Here is a 23,014-nt window from a genome sequence, read left to right as displayed (position 1 = left end):
CAAGTTTGATGTCTAGGACTTGTAAGTCTTCTTAGGTTGAGTAAAGTCATCTTCTATAACAATTTTTTTTTTAAATGTCCAATAGACGGATAAAATATATTATATTTAATAAGCAATATACTACTAGTAATATTTGCATTTTTCTGGATAAAATTATTAGTATTTTTATTTCAAGGTCAAACTATAGTTTCTTTGATAGATGTATATTTTGTTGACCTGTCAGTATAATATTTAGGGGAATTCACGATGCAGTTCCACTCTACCGTAATTTTAAACACACAATTTGAGATATTCACGTGGCCAATCGATAAAACAACTGCAGACATATAAACCCTAAATCATGTAAAATGGAGAAGCTTACTTTGATAATGCAGCAGAATTTTCTTTGATTTTATTTTGTTATTATTAAAGTTGAAAATGAAAGGGTTCTTATTCGTGTGGCTTACATAAGGAAACGTTGAGAGTAACTTGGAGAGTATATGCGTTCACGAGTTCGTTCCACAATAACGTGTTTTTCTTTTTCTTTTTTGTCAAAGAATAACGTGTTTTTCTTCCTTGCATGATTACTTCTTTTTGGCCGAGATGTCACTATTTTTCAAAGAAATAATTATATTATTATTTTAACTTGGATATGCGGCGCATGCGGTGGCTTCACAAAACATAAAAAAAAAACTTATCCAAAACATGGTGTTCTGATAGAAATACAGTGTGCTAAACAACTTTCCAACCGATTAATTAACTCTAAAAGAACAATCCATTCCTTTAGAAACTTGGCTATTGAATGAGTAGAACTAAACTATATACAAAAAATTACCAACCAGAAAAAGATATATTTTGGACACAAAAATAATTAATAATATTTTGAGTTAGATGGAAAAAATGCTCTCCTTAAAGCAGGGTTGGTCATAGATATAACCTAGTGAAACATTTCATTTAGTCCTCAAAATTTAAAAGATTAGTATACGTATTTATATATAATACTATGATCCTTAAGCTATAAAAATATTTTCATTATAAGTTATTTAAAAATATTTATGTCTCCTTACCTTAAATTCGAGGGTTAACTTTGCCTAAAAACAATTATTATTATTATTATTATTATTATTATTATTATTATTTTAAATTTAATTTATTTTTGCCCCAAGTTTATAATTTCTTCAGACTAGATAAAAGAGCCGTTTGTTTAATCGCATTTCCTCAGCTAATAAGATTTAAACCTCACATTTCTATTATTTGAGTAGAATGCTTTACCAGTAGAACTACCAGCTTTGGGTTCTAAAAGCAGTTATTTTGATATGATAATTGATCAATTTTCTTGAGAAATTGAAAATTCTCGTTTCTATATAATCAGGACTGTGCCTCAATTGTAGAAAAAGAAACATTTTCTTAGGACATAAAAAAAATTAAAAATCAAGGGCATAATACAAACATGAATTTATACTACAAAACCGATGTGGTAGTTAAGATAAAGAAAAGTACGGATTCGTGATAAAAAAATATGGGTTTCTTGAGTTACAAAATATAGATAATTGTAACTACTATTGAATTGGAATAATTGAAGTGGTTAACGGTAATAGTTTTGGATGTATTTCTAATATATTTTAAAGCTAATTTGATAAAATTTTACTTTTCTTTAAATATGACATAAGAAACATTAAATGACTTAAATATTCGATATAAAAACTAATTCTTAAATTTTCAATAAAAGTTAAATTATTAATTTTGTAAAGAAATATTTTTATATAATTAATGTTTTGTTTGTTAATTTAATTTTATATGCTGCTGTTCTATGGTAATTTATATTATTATTATTTTGAATATTATATATTATTTTTTACTGCATGAGTTCTTATGATTTAAAAAATTTAAACTAATTATTATATTTTACTACTGATATAGGTTTTCAGATATACATGTGTTGTTTCTAAAGATAGTGGATTGGTTTGGTGAAAAAGATTTGTGTGTTTGAAGTAAGGTGTCCGACTTTCTACTTCTAGAAGAAGAATTTTTGTTACAAACCTTGTTCAGAAAACTCGTGCTTTCAATTTTTGAAAAATTTAGTCTCCAAAGATATAACCATATTCCGCACTTTGGTAATCTACGTTTGAAGACGGCCAAAAGACCTTGTAGTTTTGTAATATCTTTTGAAAAAGAAAATGACACATAAAAGGCAGGTTAATCAGTTTTAAAATCTGAATACTTTAAATAACATTTATTTATTAAACTAAAAATTATTTAATGAGAATTGAGAAATAAATCACCGATTAGTATTATTCTTTTTTTTATTAGCATAACATTATTTATCAGCATTTGTGATATGAGTCATATGACCACATCGATTGCCAACGCGACATCAATGTTTGTTGATGCCTCTATGGAGCTTACTTCACATGCAAGTATCGTAGCGTTGTATGTGACCAGATTGAGGTTAATGTTTGTATTCTAAAATTCTGACAAGCTTCCTCGCTACAATGGAAACGGCTTGGAAGTTTCTCAAAACTTTCTCGTTAAGGAACCGCCCTCATTATTTTGTTGAAACCATGAACTATTCATCTTCACTGAGCTGTTCTGTTATCAACTTTTTAACCTAGGCCTGCTTTTTTGCTTACTCTTGGGTGAAGCTAGGGATGTTAATAATGGGTTTTTACCCATAGGGTACCCGAAGCCCGGTTGATATTTGAAACCCAAAACCCGTACTTTTAGATTTTAAAACTCGCGGGTTTTTGTTGGACGGGTCTTGTTTTGTTTATTACCCTATCGGGTTTACACTGTCGGGCTTCGGGTACCCGATGGGTTTTTTTTTTTTAAAAAATTAACAGAAACGACATCGTTTTAGATCATATTTTACCCTAATTTTTTGTTTCTCCCGTGGCCACAGCCACAAAACATTGATCTAAAAATTAGACATGCTTTCTTGGGACGATTCATTCTAGATTGGGTTAATTGGTAAGATTTCGAAATGGGGTTTTCTGTTTTGATTCTGATAACTTTAGAATCTGGTTGACTAACCATTGATTCTATCCTAATTGGTTTAGGCCCCAACGAAAGGAGTCAAAGCGGTTACCAGAAGAAGGTCCGTACGTGATTACCTTCCTCCTCGTTCTCTCCATTGTGTGTTGTGTCTCAGTGAGACAGTCTCACGCTTCTTATTCTTTAGTCCTCTCTACGTCTCGTAATCATATCTCCGGTGAGTTCTTTAGATTTTTTTTTTTTCTTTCTTTATCTTTTTTTTTTCTTTTTTCTCTCTTCATCTTTAGATTTTTCTTTGGTGACTTGTGGTGACTGAAACTGTTGTCTTTGTGTGTGTGTTTATGGTTTACACGTAGTAGAAGCTTTAATTTCATGGTTACCAAGTTTCTTACTTGTCATGAAAAGTCTGCATGTGGCGATTGATATTGTTGTCTTTGTGTGTGCTATGGTTTACATAATTACATGTAGTAGAAGCTTTAGTTTCATGATTACTAGGTTCCGTTCTTCTTTCACTGTTTGTGTGTTTAAAAAATAAAAATATTATTATCACTGCACATTTAAAATCATTTCTAGTTTTCTCCAATCTCCCTCACCAGATTAAATAATAGCTTAAATTTTGTGATTGTTTAATGTTTTTTCAGGATGGATTCACAAACACTTGACACACTAGCAGCTCTTGAGGCTGCGAATGAGCAAATGGAGGTTGATAATGATGATGAAGCAGAAACTCAAGGACAAGCACAAAGTGAAACTCAACCTGTTCAAGCAACTGAAACTGTGAGTCATTCTAAACGCGCAAAGTCTCTTGTTTGGAACCATTTCGTAGTAGTAGGAGTAGAGGCAGATGGAAAAAGAAGAAGTCGTTGCATTCATTGTAATAAGAAGTTAGTATCAGAATCTGCCTCAGGAACATCTTCTTTGAAACGACATTTAGAAATCTGTTCCAAAAAGCCTCCGTCAAGTGGTGATCGTGAGTATGATCCGAAAGTAGATCGTGATATGATCAGTGAGATCATTATTTTCCATGATCAGCCTTTCAAATACGTTGAGTATGAGAAGGTTCGAGCTAGGGACAAGTACCTGAATCCCAAATGCCAGCATATATCTAGGCAAACTGCTGGAGCTGATGTCTATAAGAGATATGAGGAAGAAAGAGAGAAGCTGAAGAAAGAGTTATCAGAATTCAAGGGTCGGGTATCTTTTACCTCAGATATGTGGACAGCTTCTACTACTATGACGGGATATATCTGTCTGACAGCTCACTATGTTGATGAGAGCTTCAAGTTGAACAACAAGATACTAGTCTTCTGTGAGTTGAAACCTCCACATACTGGTGAAGAAGTGGCTAACAAACTTATTAGTTGTTTGAAGGAGTGGAGATTAGAGAAAAAGGTCTTCTCTATGACCTTGGATAATGCTACTTATAACGATAGTATGCAGAAGATACTCAAGCATCGACTTCAAATGGCTAGCGGCAACGGGTTGTTGTGTGATGGGAAGTTCTTCCACGTTAGATGCTGTGCACACATTTTGAATCTCATAGTGAAAGAAGGTTTAGAAATTGCTGTTGGTCTTCTGGAAAATATCCGAGAGAGTGTTAAGTTTGTCAAAGCATCTGGGTCAAGGATAGAAGCATTCGCAGCATGTGTTCAGAGTGCAGGGATTAGGAGTGGAGCTGGATTGTCTCTAGATGTACCAACCAGATGGAATTCAACTTATGATATGCTTGCTAGAGCTCTGAAGTTTCGTGACGCATTCACTAGTTTGAAAGAGTGTGACAGGAGCTACAAATCACTGCCTTCAGAAGATGAGTGGGATCGAGGGCAGAAAATTTGTGAGTTTTTGAAGCCTTTCAGCACTATTACCACGTTCTTCTCAGGCGTTAGATATCCCACGGCTAATGCATATTTTCTACAAGTGTGGAAAATTGAACGCTTACTGATGAAGTATGCCAGTTGTGATGATCCAGTAATGAAAGAGATGGCTAAGAAAATGAGAGTTAAGTTCTCTAAGTATTGGGATGAATACAGTCTTGTTCTAGCTATGGGGGCTGTTTTAGATCCGAGATTGAAGCTGCAAATACTTAGAACAGCTTATGACAAAGTGGATCCTAGAAATGCTGAGAAAAAGGTTGAAATTGTTAAGAAGAATTTGAAAAAGCTTTATGAAGAGTATGGAGCTAAGTTTCAGAGTTCTTCTTCAACCTCTTCAGCAACACCGACTCCATATGAGCTTCTTACTGAGTCACCATTAGAAGATGATCTGAATTATGTAAGTCTTTTGTAGTTTATAAATTCATATATCATAGGTTGTTCTCTGGAGGTTTCAGGTTGTTCTACACGTTAATGTTTTTGGATGAAATAAAACAGCTCTGAGTTTCTCACATAGATCCAATTTCTACAAGTAGAAGAATAAGATCGATTTGAATTTTATTATATATTACTCCCTCCGTTTCAAAATAGATGATGTTTTGGAGAGTTTAAAATGTTTCAAAATACTTGATGTTTTGATATTTTTATATTAGTTTTAGTTTTACAGAAAACTGTGTCACCAATGATGTTTTATAGTGGGTTTTGTGATCAGCTGAATTAGTTTTACTTTATATTTTTAATGTTATTTTTTAGAAAAAAAGAGTATGTCTTAATTCTTGTGTATTCATCTAAAACATCAAGTATTTTGAAACATAGGGAGTACTAAATATATTTCAAAATAAATGCTAATAACTTACATACTAACACTAACACTCACTAGCACTTCCCTTCGTTACTCTATACTCTCTGGTTTTCCGACAACAAAATCTTATTCGAACTCTTTCACATAACTTCAACGGAACTAAAAGGAGGAATGCTCTGTTCATCACAGAAGAAATCAAAAGGATCAACACTCGTCTTAACTCTAACCAACCTCTCGAAATTATTCTTAAAATACTTCACTCCCCAACTCTTCCCTTCCTCGTACTTACTCCTCTTACCACCAACGTAAATCCCCAAATCAAGATCCCTTAGATTTATATAAGCCCCCCTCGGAGACCTCGCCACAAACTCACTCATCTCGTCGTAAACTCTCTCCACCCACCACATATACTTCTCTTTCTCCTCTCCTCCTCTCCAGTAATTCAAGTACTGGATCTCGTACATGTTCCCTTCACGGTGAGGAAACGGCGTCTCGTACTCTCCAACCTCACTCATTCTACCACCGAACGGTGTGAAGATCAGCTGCGCACGCTCTGCTTCAGGCTCTTGCAACCTTCTCCACATGTTTGAAATCGCAGTCTCCGGTATTGGCTCTTGAACGAAGTCTGACTTAGCCTTGAAAGCTAAAGACGCACGTGTGCGTTTACCAAGAGCATCGATCGGTACGTCACCTAACTCAGCGAACCAAACCACAGACTCGATCCAGCTCATCTCTTGACAATCTTTTTCCTCCAAACCGAGTTCAGGAAACTCCCGGTTTACTAACTCCAACAAACTCTTAACCGAACCGAGATACAAACCGGGAAACGAAGCTCGAACCATGTTCTTGTACCTCTGCAGCATAACTCTCACGAACAAGTCATCAGAGACTTTGTCTGAAACAAACTGCCAACGGTGGATAATCTTCAAAGCGCTCTGTTCTTCAAACTCCGTGACGTTAAAGACCGTTACCGTCGACGGAACATCGACTAAACCGATCTTCCACGAGAGCACGACGCAGAAGCTCGACCCACCGCCTCCACGTATCGCCCAGAAGAAGTCTTCACCCATCTCCCGCCTCTCAAGAACTCTCCCTCGCGCGTCGACCACACGCGCGTCTATCACGTGATCGGCGGCTAAGCCGTGTTTTCTCAGGAGAGTACCGTACCCTCCGCCGCTGAAGTGTCCTCCTACGCCGACGGTGGGGCAAACTCCGGCGGGGAACGCTAAAGTTTTATTCTTTTTACCGAGCTCGTAGTATAGTTCACCGATCGTGGCTCCGGTTTGGACCCAAACCGACCGGTTATCGACGTCGATTGTGATGGACCGGAGGTTGGTTAAGTCGAGGATTACGAAGGGCTTGTGGGTGGCGTAAGATAGGCCTTCGTAGTCGTGTCCTCCGCTTCGGGTTCTGATGTGGATACCGAACCGGCGTGCGCATTTAACCGCTGACTGAACATGTGAAGGTTGAACCGGAGTTAGGATTAAAACCGGTTTAGGTGTACCGGGGGTGGAGAATCTCGGGTTTTGTATGGATAAGGATAAGACGGAGGAGAAAGAAGAGTCGTTTGGTGTGTGTATGACTTTTGAGACGATGTTGGAGTCGTTTAACCGGAGAGATAGACATTGGAGAAAACCGGTGTGGTTGGATTGGTTAGCTGAAACCGAACGAGGAAGTGATAGAAGTAAGAAAATGGTAGTGAAGGAGAGTAGTATAGAGCTAAGGAAGCTTTTGAGTTTCATTGTTTCTTTTTCTGCAACAATGGATGAGTTTAGAGTAGAATGAATAAAAAATGTGAAGTAGGTTTTAGTAGGCAGAATAGCCTAATATTTACAATTTCAAAAGTGTTGAAGGAAAAGTGAAACTGAAAATAAAAAAAAACTTGGTAGTGAGATGTATGAAAAATGTGGATAGATAAGAACCACACGTATTGATCCAATAAAATATAGGTGGATGTGATGATTGAATGGCGTTTGTCATGCACACTCGTAAGAAGCTGAATCATTGAACGGGACTGTTTTGGATTGATGTGAACAATTGGTTTGTTTTGTACTGAAGCTACTGAAGTAACTTGTCAAGTTCATCTAGTTAGTAGTTAGGTATGTGATGTAAAATTATATCGACTATGCGTAAACATAACCAACATAGGCCAATGGAAAGAGAGTTTACGTTTAAAACAAATACAAAATGCATAATTACGTACGTTTTAAACAAGCTAAAAATTCAAATATGATTTTGACTCAAGTTTAGAGGTTTTCATTTGTTGTGTCAGTTTTGATTTATGGCGATTATGTGGGACGTCAGCTATAATTGTAAATTTGTAATGTCACCATGCATTTACTATCTTATTGAATACTTAAAGCAATTATTTTTTCTCACATTTTTTAACACGAGAACGAGATTTATCCGAACATATGGTGTGAAAGTATCTTTCTTTTCCTAATATTAGTGTAGTGCCAAGACGAGATTTTTTTCTAGTTTCTAGCTTTCTAATATTCTTATGAAGGAATCGTAATTGGATTTGGATATAGACGGGAACTAGGGTGGGTTCGTTATTAATGACTACTGATAGCTATTGATTAGAAATTGGTGTTTGTGGAGTAATAACAACGTGAGAATTCATTACACGCGGTTGATGCTGGGGTCACAAAATATAGTGATGTTGATGGCTGACCAAACATATTAGTATGGGCCTAAAACGAAACTAAAACCACGCATCATCAATTATTCACCATGATAAACCAAAAGAATGTAACTTTGACTTAATCTTGTGCACTTAGGAGCAGGTTCTGGTCAGACAGATAGGATGGAGAGAGTTAGCACTGATGGGAAAGTGAGCTTCTTAATCTGTTGGGGAAGTCAAAACATTTGGTGGAAGACAGAATACGAGAGCTATCAGACTTCTTTGTCATTAGACGCAGAAGGCCATGGGTGTTTTTCAGTTAGCGAATGGAGTGGAAACCTCATGCCGTATTAACCAATATGATAACCCTGGGCGAAATACATAATATGGATTCTTTTATACATATTTTCTACATTTTTCTTCACTGCATTTCTTTTAACTTGAACTCTAAGATCTGAAACCAGTGTTTTGAAAACTGGACCGGACCGGCCGGCTAGACCAAACCGACCGGTCAGATCATGACTCGGCCATCTATTCGGTTCTGGGTTATACTAAATACCGGATTTGAGTTAAATTGGCAATTCTGGTCAAAAACTGGTAAAACTCGCTAAAACCATTGATCAACATTGATATTAAAACCCTATTTTTTTCAAATTCAAGTATTTTTTTAAACTGCAAATTTTTTAAAAATTTCATAAAAAATCACATTTTTTCTAAGTATCTTTCTAAATAAATTATTTTCATTATTTTATATTATTTTTAAAAATTTTATTTTTGTTTTCATATCATTTTTAGATTCTAATAATTATATGAAATTTTATAAAAATAACTTTATGTTATACATATAATAGTTATTTAATATATAATTTAATTAAAATTTAAAACCCAGTTGAACCAGTTGGACCGGTCTGACCATTGATTTAGTTATAATACTGAATCAATGCCTGGTCCGGTTTTCAAAACACTACCTTAAACAAATAGAAAAAATATCTCAAAACTAATGATGAACGTATAAATTTTTTATTGTTTTTATCTTGTAATAAATAAATAATTTAACAAATTGAAATGGACTTTTAAAACAACACAAAAAAATTTGGACCCATGGCAAATGCCCATGTTGCCATGGGTAAGAGCTGGGACTGGAAAACCTCCCTTGTGTTGGATCAATTTTTGGGGAACAAAGCTGTTTAAGTTCCACCAATCATGCCATCAGAGCTACAGAGACCTGGTACAAGGGGACGTGTCAGTATGATTCTGTTGTTTGTGAACTTGATGAGAATGAGCTCTGAAATTCAGAGGGTCATGGAACTACTGTACAAAGCTACCGAAACTGTCACTGGTTGTTGGATGAGAGACAGCTTGACTCCTAATAAATATGTCACGAGACAATCAAGGAGGCAAGCGGGGACGAGTTCAGGGAAGAACCATACGTTTGAGAAATCCAAGTTCATGATCTTCACTTGCGACTGCTACTTTGTTCATCACACCACATCATGGAAATGACTTCACATCGGGCGCAGTGGGTTTGAGGCTGTGCATTGAATTTACTATGCGGTAATGATAAGTAGAGTCCCACATTGCTCACAACAATTAATATCAATATCTCTCTATTAATTATAGAAAATCCAATTTTATATGAGATAAAAAGGATATAACGAAAAAATAGAAAAACGTGATAATTGGAAACTTATCTACTAGTATAAAAGCACTTTCTTTGTGTTCTCTGTCAAAAAAGAAAAAGAAAAAGAAAAAAAAAAACCGCAGCTGGTCAATTATATCGTCAAGCTCAGGCAGGCTCTTGGTTCTTCCTCTGACGTTGTAAGCTTTTCTTTTGGTTAATCCAAAACTTAGTCTCACCCTTTCTTCTCTCGTTCAATTTAGATTATCATCTGTGATTCTTGTTTGTTTGTTTGTTTTTGGTTGAGATTTGTTTTTTAAGATTGGAACGCTTCTACTGTTTGATTCAGGTGTCGATACTAAATTTGATGGGGGATTCAATTAGCAGTTTGCCAGATGAGATTCTTGGCAAACTCCTGTCTCTAGTTCCGACAAAAGAGGCTGCTTCCACATCGGTTCTGTCCAAGAGGTGGAGGAATCTTCTGTCTCTTGTAGACAGGCTTAGTTTTGATGAGTCGATGGTTGTCTATCCTAACGAAGAAGAAGCAACAAAAGGTTCACAACGCTTCTGTGATTTCGTAGACAAGACACTTGCTCTGCTACACAACTCTCCCGCCATCAAGACATTCTCTCTCTGTCGTGTAGCTAAGACTATGAGTCACAACCACGAATCCGCCCGTCTCAACCGTTGGATTTGGACTGCAATGGAACAAGGTTTATTGGAACTACACTTGTACGCCCCAGCCAGTAGGTCTACTGTTAACATAGAACCTAGGGTACTTAGGAGTAACACACTGCTTAAGCTCACAATCTCCGGTCATTATGATATTGATGTAGATAGTGATGGTGAAGATAGTGATGATGAAGATATTGATGAATCTCTGGATGTGTTTTTCCCCGCCCTCAAATCACTTTCTCTGATGGTTGCGCTTGATATTGAATCCTATCCCCGAATCATCCATGCTTGTCCTGTGCTGGAAGAGTTAACCATACGCAATGGGGACTTTTCAGATATGGGGCCACTTTGGGGGGGTACGGTTGTGGAACATGCATCCATCAAGCGTCTTGTGATTGCTACGCATGTTCCTCATCATATTGACTACTATCTCTTGTTAGAGTATTTCCAAAATGCTTGCCAAACAGTTCGTTTCCAAGCACCAAGTCTCGTCTACCTTGACTATTCTAGTCTTGTCTTTAGAAAGTATGACGTTGGTGATTTGGATTCTCTTGTCGAAGCAAGGCTGAGTCTCAAGTTATGGAGGTCAACTAGTCATTATGATTACGATGATGATTATTATTACGATTGTAGTGGTTCTCTTTGTGATGATGATGATCCAAGCCCGCCTATATTCGGTGATGTTACATGTCTTGTTGCTGCTATAAGAAACATTACCACCCTTCACTTGTCTCCTGATTCCCTTGAGGTCAGTCCTCCTTCTATTTATTTATAATCAATCAACTTTCTCTGTCTTATATTTTGGTAATGAATCAGGTGTTTCATTTCTGTTGTAAATCTATGCCTATCTTCAACAACCTTCTTAATTTATCTATCGAGAGTAACAATCAAAATGGCTGGCAAGTAATGCCACTTTTGCTCAAGTCTTGTCCAAATCTACAAACTTTAGTCTTCAAGGTATATACTTTTTTTTTCTTTTTTTCTTTTAATAAACATAGCTTAAATTTGTATGTTTTTTTTAGGGTCTTGTTCACAAAGTAACAAATAGATGTGGAGATGCATGCGCTTGTAACCCTCAGAATCCAAGTCTGAAAAATAGTAAGAAGATGAAAAAGAAGAAAAAAATATGTTGTCTACAGACATGTCCAGTGAAGGTGCTAGAGATTTCAAACTATGGAGGTTGTTTTCAAGAGGTGGAACAAATGAGACATTTCTTGGGAAATTTGAAATGTCTTGAAACTGTAAAAGTTGGTGTTGATCCGGACAACAAAGGGAATGCTGAGTTCCTGCGAGCTAATCTAATGAATCTTCCCAAACTTTCATCAAAGTGCACTATTCAACTCCTCTAAGCTCTTTTTTTTTTTTCATCTTTCTTGTGTTATGTAGTAACATATTATTGTTATCACTTTAAACATCCCTCTTTCATATTAATTGCAATATTTATCTCTGGAAATACATAAGATTTGTTTTGTTGCATTTGTTTGATCAAAATATGTCTTTATCATTTACATCAACTGGAAAGAGAGTACCTCAAAAGTGGTCCATCATCTCTTCCCTGTGAAACGTTTCTCCTGATTTTCCTACCTCTCTCCTCTTCTACGCTTACTTTCTAGTATTATTTAATGTGTGAGAGCTGTGTTGAGAGAGCTTCACTAAAGGTGTTCTAACAATGTAAGGACTACCGCTACATTCAGAGCCTCCTCTCAGTAGAGAAGGTATTTCATCATGGAGGTGTCCGAGTACTACGACTAACATATAAGAGAGTCAAAATACCAAACTCTTTAAAAAATATAATAATTGTTTTCACATGCCCCTTGTGATTCTCAGCAAAACAATAAGTTATTATCGATGGCCCAATGGATTTTCTCACCTTATTTATCAATTTTACCTCCCACACTTATCGTAGGTTGGATATTTTTGGTTCCACATGAGAACAATAATAGCTAAAGCTTTGAATATTATATAAAACTCTCTGGTTTTATAGTTTCAACAGAAATACCAAATAAACGTTACACATTTAAAATTTAGTTTTCTCACAAAGATGCGAACAAAAGAAAACAAGAAAGCTCGAATGTTTACAAACTCTCACTTTTTGCCTTTAGCTGATTTCAGGCCTTTATTAAGCATCTGTGGTGCAATCGACATTGACACAAGCTCTTGAAAGAGTATTTTGCAAGCATATGGAATGTGAAACTGTGGAGTTTAGTAGATAAAAATGTCATTAGAAAAATGAGCATGAACGCCAATTTGCGAGGATTATGCTATATTGCTATATGTTATGACATGAGCTTAATTTAATGCATGCTTAACAAATTATTTGGTTAATAATAATAATTTTACATTGCACGAAGAGGAGGAATACTCTGCTCATGCCTAAAGAAATTATCAGGATCATACTTAGCTTTAACATTCATCAATCTGTTCAAGTTCCCCACGAAATACTTGGATCCATATATCTTACCTTCTACAACATTTGTCATACCACTAGGATTGCTTCCAACATCAATGTCTCTATAATTCAAAAACGCCTCTCTCGGGTTGCTTGACACGTACGGCTCAGCCACATCATAGAGTTCTTTCATCAAAGCTAGGTTAGCTTTTGTGGCGTTTGCGTCTATCCATAATGCAAAATACTGAATCTTGAACAAGTTTCCTTTCCTGTGAGGAAACGCGGTTGCATTCGCAGGAATCTTGTCCATCACTCCACCGTAAGGGTTCCATTGCATAAACACATGGTTGTTGAATTTCAACATTGTTTTCCACATCTTCTCAATACCTTCTTTAGGGATCGGTTTCTTGACGTAATCTGATTTGCTTTTGAAGAACGCTCCTGGCGGAGTAGATGGCCTTTTCAGAAGAACACTTGTCGATGTCCCGACCGGGTAGTCCGCCCAAAACGTCGTCGTATTAAGCCAGCTCATTTCGTAGCAATCTTCACCTTTTAGCCCTAGTTCAGGTAAGTTCTTGTTTATAATCTCCATGAGCTTCTTTGATGAGCCTAAGAACTGAGCGATGAACTTAACCGCGATGGTTTTATTCGCTCCTTTTGTGATTTGAGGCATTGCTCTCAAGAAAAGCTCTCTAGGCAACTTGCTAGAGACAAGCTGCCATTTGTACAGAACATCGGTAGCTCCTTGTCCTAAAGTTTTGTTAACGTTAAAAACTGTTATAGTCTCTGGGACCGCAACTAGGTTGATGGTCCACGAGAGGATAACGCCGAAGCTGGCGCCACCACCGCCGCGAATAGCCCAAAACAAATCTTCTCCCATGGAGGCACGGTTCAAGATCTTGCCGTTGACATCAACTAACTGAGCATCGACGACATGATCCACAGAGATTCCGTATTTTCTCATTAGGTTTCCGTACCCTCCGCCGCTGATGTGTCCTCCGGCTCCTAGAGTGGGGCAAACGCCAGCCGGAAACGCTAACGTTTTACTCGCTTCAGAGATTTTTGTGTAGAGCTCTCCTAGGGTTGCACCAGCTTGAACCCAAGCTTTCTTGCCGGACACGTCAATGGTAATAGACCTTAGATTGTTCATATCGAGAACTGCAAACGGCAGGGAAGAGGTGTATGAAAGGCCTTCGTAGTCGTGACCGCCGCTTCGGATACGGATCTGGACTCGGTTGGACTTAGCGCAGACCACAGTTGTCTGAACATGGGATTCATGTTTTGCCTCAACGATGGCTATTAGGTTTGTGTCGTTAGGGTTTGAGTATCTTTTGTTTTTCGTGTATGACACGTAAGACGAGGTGAAGGTTGAGTTTTGGGGAGTGAAGATGGCTTTTGTGATGGGATTCTTCGGATCGCTCCAATCACGAAGGCATTGGAGGAAGTTTCCTATATTTGGTTTCTGTACTACTGCTTGTGATGAAACTGAAACAAGCATAGCAAGAAACATAACGAAAACTACTTTCATCTTTTGCTCGATTGATGAACTCGAAGTCTAAATAATTTGTTTTATGTACTTATTGGCATTGTGATTTATATATACAAAAAAACTCTGCAGAGAAAATTAATTCGAGAGTCTATTTTTGGTCAAATGGGTTTTACTTTTAATTGTAAAGCTAAGAAGTCTGGAAACTGAATTAATGACGGAATTAAATACAACAGATTAGTGAAAACGTAAAGTGAGGTAACAGACAGTTTGATGAAAAGTTATGCTTTATTAAGTGAGGTGAAACTTCATTAGTATATTCAAGAAACATACCTTTTGTTTGATGAAAATCTGTTATGATTTAATTTTAGTGATTAAATTTTTAAGATTCGCAAATCTACAGTATTATCTTGTCTTTCTCTTTTTGAACTTTCTAATTGATACTATTTACTCCATTTGTTGCATATTAGTAGATTTTTTTTTGTTTTTTACATATATTAAGAAAAATATTAACTTTGATCATAAATGTATATTTTGTGATTATTAATTTTCAGTAATGTTAACTTTGTGCTATTTTATCTCTTTTTTAATCTCTCATTGAATTTACTTTTTATTGAGTTGCGTTTGGCTCACTGGAAAATTTCTCAAATGGCTAAAGTGTCTAAGAAAATTTGCAATATTTAATTTACTTCTTTTGGGTACGTAGAAACGTTACAAAATTTCACTCGTTTGTTACTGTCAATTTTGTAAGTGTTAACAAAACCAAACAACATTTAAGTTTTATCTTTTAATAATGGTGATTATTAAAAATCACATTAAAAAGTTACATTGCAAGAAGAGGATGAATGCTCTGCTCGTACCTGAAGAAATTATCAGGATCACACTTAGCTTTAACATCCATCAATCTCTTCAAGTTCCCCACGAAATACTTCGATCCATAGCTCATAGCTTCTTCAACATTCGTCTCTCCACTAGGATTGCTTCCAACATCCACATCTCTATAATTCAAAAACGCCTCTCTCGGGTTGCTTGACACGTACGGCTCCGCCACACCATAGAGTTCTCTCATCAAACCTAGATTAGCATCCGTAGCGTTTGCGTCGGTCCATAACGCAAAGTACTGAATCTTGAACAAGTTCCCTTTCCGGTGAGGAAACGCCGTGGCATTCGCCGGAATCTTGTCCATCACTCCACCGTAAGGGTTCCATTGCATCCACACATTGTTGAACTTCAACATAGTTTTCCAAATCTTCTCCATGCCTTCCTTAGGGATCGGTTTCTTGACGTAATCAGATTTGCCCTTATAGAATTGTCCTGGTGGACCGGATGGTCTATCCAGAAGAATGCTCGTTGGTGCACCAACCGGATAGTTCATCCAAAACATCGTCGTATTAAGCCAACTCATCTCATAGCAATCTTCACGTTTTAGCCCTAGTTCAGGCAAGTTCTTGTTTATGATTTTCATGAGCTTCTCTGATGAGCCTAAGAACTGAGCGTAGAACTTAACCGCGATGGTTTTATCGCCCGGTTTCGTTCCGAGTTTGATATCAGGCATTGCTCTCAAGAAAAGCTCTCTAGGCAACTTGCTAGAGACAAGCTGCCATTTGTACAAAACATCAGTAGCTCCTTGTTCTAATGTTTTGTTGACTTTAAACACTGTTATAGTCTTTGGTATCTCAACTAGGTTGATTGTATATGAGAGAATAACACCAAAGCTTGCACCTCCACCGCCGCGGATCGCCCAAAACAGATCTTCCCCCATGGAAGATCTGTTCAAGATCTTGCCGTTGACATCAACTAACTGAGCATCAACGACATGATCCACCGAGAGACCGTGTTTTCTAATCAGATTCCCATACCCTCCACCGCTGATGTGTCCTCCTGCTCCTACCGTTGGGCAGATACCAGCCGGAAACGCTAGCTTTTTGCTCTTTTCAGCGATTTTTGTGTAGAGCTCTCCCATGATGGCTCCAGCTTGAACCCAAGCTTTCTTGCTGCGCACGTCAACGGTAATAGATCTGAGATTGTGCATGTCGAGAACGACAAAAGGTATAGATGAGACGTAGGAGAGGCCATCCAAGTCGTGACCACCGCTACGGGTTCGGATCTGGACTCCGTTGGACTTGGCGCAGACCACGGTTGCCTGAACATGAGATTCATGTTTTGCAGCAATGATGGCTATTAGGTTTGTATTGTTAGGGTCTGAGCACCTTTTGTTTTTCGCGTAGGACAGGTAAGATGTCAGGAAGATGGAATTATCAGGGGTATAGATTGCTTCGGTGATCGGATACTCTGGACTTGTCCGAGAACGAAGACATCGGAGGAAGTTATCAGTGTTTGGTTTCGTTACTTTTGCATATGAAACTGAAACAAGAACAAAAAACAGAACACAAAGTACTTCCTTCATTTATTTTTATTTTTGAAGAATGTAAATAAGTGCAGAGAAGAGGAAACATATATATACACAATGTGCACAAAGTAATGCACAAGTAACTGAGCTATATGAATATGTAAACATTCCATACAAGGAAGATTTAAGAAAGTTTCATATTAACTAGTATAATAATCCAATTAAAAAATAGAAAAGTGAAACTCCAAGACATTGTTGTAGCCAATGGTTTCAGTTTGTAGAAGAAAAATCTGCAGAAGAAAATATTATATTTTTAAATAAGGTTTGTTTTCTGTTGCAAAACTTAATTCTTTTCTGATTTTTAGTAAAACAAACTTAATTTTTTTTTAACCCAGAATCAGTTATGGTTGACTTTGTGTGTTGAAAATAATAATAATTCTATATACAATAATAACGTTTCTTCCTTTGTCAGTGTTAGATATTTACAAAAGTCTCTCATTAATGTGAACAAAATATCTTCAGTGTAATTTTATTTAAAAACTCACCTTAATAAATTCTCTCATTAATGTAATAAAATATCATTAGTGTAATTTTATTTAAAACTTTTACTTTCCGTGGTGTAGGTTTTTTAGTAATATAATATTAAAATTCTATTATATTTTTAGTGCAATCTAGTTATGAAAATACTTACCTAAAACTTCATTTTAAATTTCAGAATCTCTCATTAGTAATTTTAAATAAATAAAATTAAATTTTAGTTACATATAAATTTTTCATTAGTTATGTTTATTTATACATTTTATGGTAATAAAAATTAAACTGTAAGTATATATTTATCTTGGAGTAACATATTAATGCAATACATATTAAAAATATAATCAAAGATTTATATTTCTAAAATGACTTGATATTACTGTATTAAAATTAATTAATATCAACGAAGTCATATATAATTTAATTTTTATATAATAAAACTCAATCGATATATAATCTATTTAATAATTTATAACAAACTTAATTTAACAACATAAATTAATATAATAACTTATTTAAACTATAGTGTGTGTAAAAATAAACTGCTTATAAATGACATGTGGCCGACTCAAGTAAATTATGGGCCTTTGGGCAAAATAGTTTTTCAAAAAAAAAATTACATATACTCTATTAACTTAAAAATTTTGGGTCCCTTTTTAAATTTTTTTTTGAAAATCAAACCCCATTTTAACTCTAATTATGCAAAAAAAAAAAGGGTCATGGATCCACGCCCCCCTTGCCCTTATGCCTCAGCCGGCTTTATGGATGGACCATGGATGGTTTTCAAAATTTTCTTATTTGAGAGAATGCTGTCACAATTTTTATTTTTGAAGAAAATTGTTTTTCATTATTCTTTGTTGTGAATTTTCCTTTTTTAAGACAATTCTGATTACAATGTAAAAATAAATTAATTTCAAGATGTGATGATTGTTTTACTAGTTTTTAGATTTAGATTTTTGGTTTTTGGATTTTGGTTTTTAAATTTTGGTTTTTGATTTTGCAGTAGATTTTAGTTTTCATCAAAGCATGAATGGTTGTTTTAAATTTTGGTTTTTAGTTTTTAGTTTTTAGTTTTTACTTTTAAAATAAATTAACTAAAAATATTATTAATAGTAAAATGTTTGTTTTGAAAAATAATATAAAATACTATTATCAAACACGCAGAAAAGTATTTAATAAATTATTTCTAAAACAAAAACTGCAAATACAAAATAAATCCGCTGTGAATTTTATGTAAATGAAAATAATTGATCTTGAATGCCTTACATATAATTTATGAACATTATTATATTTTTCATCTTCATCTGAATCAGAGTCTTTGGTTGGTATATTACCAATTGTTAATCATTTTTTAAACATGCGAATGGAAATATAAGTTATTTTTACTAAAAACTGTTAAAAGTTCTACAAAAAAAAAATAGTATAATAAGTTTTTATGTAGTTTAGATTTTAAACTTATAAGATAGACAAATTATTTTTTTGATTCTTAGTAATTTCGAATAGTTACTATTTTATTACTGATATCTTTTTACTTATTTATGCTATATTAATAAATGAAATATAAAAATTTTAATATTAAAAAAAATAAAAAGAAAATAAAAAGTTACTTAGACGTTGACAAAAAAAGTTATGTACACTATTGCTAAAGAAAACCACAAAACATTGTTTTTGTTAAAAAATACAGTATAACCTCTTTAAATTAATATTTTATAAATTAATGTACATTAAAAATCTTTATAAAATAATATAATTTTATAGTTCTAAATTGAATTTTTGGTTCAATTAGTATATCGATAAATTAATAAAAAAAATTATAGTTTTGGTGTAGTCCCAACATTATTAATTTATAGAGGTTTTAATTATTTCAAAATCTGGTTTCCCTTTATTTTAGAAAATTTATTTTGTAAAAATCTTGATTGGTAAAAAAGTGGTTTTTAGAAAATCAAAAACCAAAAACTACTGCAAATAATTTTTTTCTAAAACTTTAATAGCTAACGAATAGTTTTATGGAAAATAAAAAGTCATTGTAAAATATTTTTCAGGTTTCCAAACACACACACGATCATCAAAAAAAAAGAACATGGGCTTCCCACTCTGTTTCAAAATAACCGCCAACACGTCAAATACACACACAGAAACTACTTCCCTGCTTTGTCTCCCAAGAACTTTCTTTCCTCTAGCAAACTTCTCCAATGGCGTCTTCTCTCTTCATCATCTTCTTCCTCACTATACTCCCCCTCTCAGTTCTCTCCGCCACAGTACTCGAAGACCTCGCAAACCTCACTCCCCCTCCCGACTTCACCAACACCATCACCCAAAACTGCATCCGCAACCCACTCCTCCGCTACTGCAACAACACTTCCTCTTCCTCTCCCATGGACATCGTCGAGATCTTCCGCTCCACCATCGTCGCAAGCCACCTCTGCAACGAGTCCAAAAACCCAAACTGCGTCGAGTCTTTCCCCAAGATCAGAATCCACAGCCGCCCCAAAACCGCCGCTCTCTACCTCTCCTTCGACTTCTTCTGGAAGTACTGTCCCTTAACCGTCGTCGAGATCGATCTCGTCAACAACTCTCTCAACAGCGAGTTCCCCACGAACGTCCTCTCTTGCGCTCAGCTTCGAACCCTTGACCTGAGCTACAACCAGCTCTCCGGTTTCGTCCCGGTTCAGAACCTAACCGGTTTAGCGAACTTGACGCGTTTAAACCTCTCGTATAACCGTTTCTCCGAGGATAATAAGATCTCCGACTCCGAGTTCTTCAAACGGTTCAACGCCTCGAGCTTCGTACACTCCGGTGTTCTTCCGGATGCGAAGCGTTACAAGGTGAAGGTTCTAGTCTTGTTGATTGTGTTTCCGATAACGGTGATCCTCCTCTGTTTCTGCTTGGGGTGGATGTGTCTGAAAAGACCTGATTACTTACCGAGAACGTGTCGGAGAAACCACAAGTTCACGTCCGAGATGATCGACGCGGCGACGGACGAGTTTTCGGACCAGAAGCTTGTGAGCAAGAGCGGTGGGGTGGATATTTTCAGAGGAACGTTGAGAGATGGTACGGAGGCGAAGATAGAGGTTTATACGGAGAAGGTTTCGAAAGAGAAGAGGCGTGAGTTCGCGGAAGAGTGTGAGGCGGTTTTTAAGTTAAGACATAAGAACTTTGTGAGAGTTTTGGGTTGGTGTAATGGTAGAAGCTTGAGAGCTTTGGTTACTGAGTGGACTTATGGTGAAAGTCTTGAGACTTGGCTGAACTCTTCTTTGGCTTGTTCGTGGAGAAGGAGGCTAAGAGTTGTTATGGGAGTTGTGGATGGTTTGTTTTATGTATCGGAACATTGGCCTGAGGTTACACTTGGTCTTAGCACAAGCAGTGTTTTGTTGTCGGATAAGGATCAAGAACCGTTGATCTCCCAGTTCAAGATTGGAGATGGAAACAACTCATCAACAAGTAAGGACTCTTTCTCTCTTCTTGAATAATATGAAACATTAAAAGCTTAGTGTTTGTGTGTTGGGATTATTTTGCAGATATATTCAACTTTGGATTGTTTCTTTTGGAGATGATTACGAATCTAAGACCTGATGAGGCACAAGAAGATTCAGACAGGAGGTATCTTGAGTACATAAGAGTTCATTATCCGGATAATCTAGAGAGAGTGATTGATGAGAAGATGAAGGTTGAGGAGAGGATGTTGGAGAAAGTCAAGCAAGGGATTACACTTGGACTTATGTGTACTGATAAGCCACCATTGAAGCAACCGAGCTTGACGCAAATTTATGACTTGGTGGTTTCTTTGTATGAGTCTAGCTCAAGGCATCATTGAGATAGTGTTTAGTTTAGGGTTTGTTGAAGAATTTAAGCTTTTACTATTTAGTTTTAAATTTTCAGATGTTTAATGGGATTTCTACGGATTTAAAAAAACAGATTTTGTGTTACTTTGTTAGTGAAATTGAAATTTCTGTGATTATAAATATTTATAATTGAATTATTCTTGGATTCACCATGAACCTCTAGGTTCACCATATAATGTTTTCATAAGTAACTGTATGTTTCCCACTGAAAAAGCCATCGACAGTTACTTATGAAAACATTATATGGTTTTTGTATTCTCAAATTGAAGCAATTTTAGTTTATAACTAGATGTCTTCCGCGCGAAACGCACAGATAATTGCTTTTAAAATTTTACAATTAGTTTTGTTATTTAAATATAGAATATTGCAGAATTCCATATGTACATAAACTATGTACTATGTAAAATATAGTATATGAGGGGAGACATGATTTTTTTTGTTGTTTTAGTGTTTCATATATTTTTAGCATTTTTGTACTTAGATTCTTTTTATTAGTTTGCCAAAATACCAAAATTGTATTTACAAGTATCAATATTACCCGATTTTAACAACTTTTAGCTCGTAATCTACAAAGTAAAAATGTGGAGAGTCATTTTTACTTCGAAATACACTAATAGATCATATATGCATTACGAAAATCATTTTATGAAATAATATGGTATTTTGTTTGAAGTTTAATATTAATTAAGTTATTTTTATTTAAATTTTTATATTTAATAGAACATTTTATTAATTAATATTGTTGCAATATGTTTATATATGTGCTAGTTATTTACAAAAGTTTTATGAATTCAAATTAGTTATAACAAATACAAGGACTATATTATAAAATATAAATAGTTTTGAAGTTGAGTTTGAAGTTTTGCTTTTGGAGAAGAACATATTGAAACTTCAAATATAGAGTTTTGAAAACTTCAAAATAGAATTCTTTTTTGGAGATGCTCTGAAAAAATATAACTTAACTCTTTTTTTTTCCTTCTTCTCATTCCCAAAAAAGTTAAAGAGCATCTCTACATCAATTTACGTTTCACCTAGGGGTGTTCAATATGGTAAAACCAAACCGTACCGAACCGAACCGAACCAAGATAGACAATATGGTTTGGTTTTGGTATATACCATATAAACTGAATATAGAATTTTATAAAAATCGTAGGATTTGTATATGGTTTGGTATATAACCGATTAAACCGAATAAACCGAACAAAACCGATTAAAAGTAGAAACATGTAAATATGTATCTATTTTATAACAATACATGAAAATCTATTTGTTACATAAGTTAAATTTGTGTTAATAACTATTACCATAATTTTATAGTAATAAAAAAACCTTAATTTGTAAAACACTTGAACTATAACTAAATAACAATACATCGCAATTCAGACATCTTATTTTCTAAGTATTCTTTTGATCTTTTTGATTTATTTTAGTCTTCACTAAATTAATATGAAGATTATAAATTTGATGGATAATAATTAATGGAAAATTTTTAATTGAAAAAACATAACTTTAATGAACACTAAATATGGAAGAGTGGAAAAACTTTTCTTTCATGTCTGTTTTGTTTCATATTTTTATTTTCAAAATTTCAAGCTTTGATTTTAGTTATAGATTTGATTATTTTGTTTTATGGTAGAAGCATTTTTACATTTTATTCATTTATTTGAACATGTAATATATTTTTAATAAATGACTGTGTTGATAATATGACTCTAAAATTCATATAATATGATCTCAAACAAAATAATTATGTTTATTGGTTTAAAACCGAATAAACCAAAAACCGACGGTATATAAACCGAACCGAACCGAAGTAAATATGAATTTAGGATGGTAGTTATATTTTACTAACCG

At 35.1% G+C, this 23,014-nt stretch overlaps 5 protein-coding genes across 6 annotated transcripts; 2 read left to right on the top strand and 3 right to left on the bottom strand.

The window, feature by feature from the left end:
• Positions 1–5,604: 5,604 nt before the first annotated feature.
• Positions 5,605–7,766, bottom strand: LOC125577939 (berberine bridge enzyme-like 18). Its single transcript, XM_048740130.1, has one exon. It carries the CDS (start codon positions 7,383–7,385, stop codon positions 5,784–5,786), a length of 1,602 nt encoding a protein of 533 aa, XP_048596087.1. The 5' UTR covers positions 7,386–7,766; the 3' UTR covers positions 5,605–5,783.
• Positions 7,767–9,935: 2,169 nt separating this feature from the next.
• LOC111211742 (F-box/LRR-repeat protein At1g48400-like) lies at positions 9,936–12,067 on the top strand. 2 transcript variants are annotated; one of them, XM_022713036.2, is made up of 5 exons: positions 9,936–10,084; positions 10,234–10,630; positions 10,721–11,307; positions 11,376–11,516; positions 11,582–12,067. In XM_022713036.2, exons 2-5 carry the CDS (start codon positions 10,252–10,254, stop codon positions 11,906–11,908), a joined length of 1,434 nt encoding a protein of 477 aa, XP_022568757.2. In that variant the 5' UTR covers positions 9,936–10,084; positions 10,234–10,251; the 3' UTR covers positions 11,909–12,067. The 2 variants fall into 2 exon arrangements, with proteins under 2 accessions (XP_022568757.2, XP_022568741.2); XM_022713020.2 differs by having other exon boundaries at positions 10,234–11,307.
• Positions 12,068–12,852: 785 nt separating this feature from the next.
• Positions 12,853–14,580, bottom strand: LOC111211715 (berberine bridge enzyme-like 17). Its single transcript, XM_022713000.2, has one exon. The coding sequence runs from the start codon at positions 14,474–14,476 to the stop codon at positions 12,896–12,898; it is 1,581 nt and encodes a 526-aa protein (XP_022568721.1). The 5' UTR covers positions 14,477–14,580; the 3' UTR covers positions 12,853–12,895.
• A 622-nt stretch (positions 14,581–15,202) lies between these two features.
• LOC111211704 (berberine bridge enzyme-like 17) lies at positions 15,203–16,948 on the bottom strand. The gene has a single exon (XM_022712971.2). It carries the CDS (start codon positions 16,839–16,841, stop codon positions 15,258–15,260), a length of 1,584 nt encoding a protein of 527 aa, XP_022568692.2. The 5' UTR covers positions 16,842–16,948; the 3' UTR covers positions 15,203–15,257.
• Positions 16,949–19,225: 2,277 nt separating this feature from the next.
• Positions 19,226–21,738, top strand: LOC125577936 (putative leucine-rich repeat receptor-like serine/threonine-protein kinase At2g24130). Its single transcript, XM_048740116.1, has 2 exons — positions 19,226–20,759; positions 20,837–21,738. Exons 1-2 carry the CDS (start codon positions 19,511–19,513, stop codon positions 21,130–21,132), a joined length of 1,545 nt encoding a protein of 514 aa, XP_048596073.1. The 5' UTR covers positions 19,226–19,510; the 3' UTR covers positions 21,133–21,738.
• The last annotated feature ends 1,276 nt before the right edge of the window (positions 21,739–23,014 follow it).

The sequence above is a fragment of the Brassica napus genome, chromosome A1, assembly GCF_020379485.1.
Source record: "Brassica napus cultivar Da-Ae chromosome A1, Da-Ae, whole genome shotgun sequence".
Taxonomy (NCBI): Eukaryota; Viridiplantae; Streptophyta; class Magnoliopsida; order Brassicales; family Brassicaceae; genus Brassica; species Brassica napus.
Note: the sequence above shows the minus strand (reverse complement) of the source record. Positions and strands in the feature narration are given on the sequence as shown.

Coding starts and splice junctions, on each gene's coding strand:
- LOC111211715 (XM_022713000.2), bottom strand. CDS start 14,476: ATGAAAGTAGTTTTCGTTATGTTTCTTGCTATGCTTGTTTCAGTTTCA.
- LOC125577936 (XM_048740116.1), top strand. CDS start 19,511: ATGGCGTCTTCTCTCTTCATCATCTTCTTCCTCACTATACTCCCCCTC. Junction 20,760..20,836: donor TGGAAACAACTCATCAACAA/GTAAGGACTCTT, acceptor ATTATTTTGCAG/ATATATTCAACTTTGGATTG.
- LOC111211742 (XM_022713020.2), top strand. CDS start 10,252: ATGGGGGATTCAATTAGCAGTTTGCCAGATGAGATTCTTGGCAAACTC. Junction 11,308..11,375: donor TGTCTCCTGATTCCCTTGAG/GTCAGTCCTCCT, acceptor GTAATGAATCAG/GTGTTTCATTTCTGTTGTAA. Junction 11,517..11,581: donor TACAAACTTTAGTCTTCAAG/GTATATACTTTT, acceptor TGTTTTTTTTAG/GGTCTTGTTCACAAAGTAAC.
- LOC111211704 (XM_022712971.2), bottom strand. CDS start 16,841: ATGAAGGAAGTACTTTGTGTTCTGTTTTTTGTTCTTGTTTCAGTTTCA.
- LOC125577939 (XM_048740130.1), bottom strand. CDS start 7,385: ATGAAACTCAAAAGCTTCCTTAGCTCTATACTACTCTCCTTCACTACC.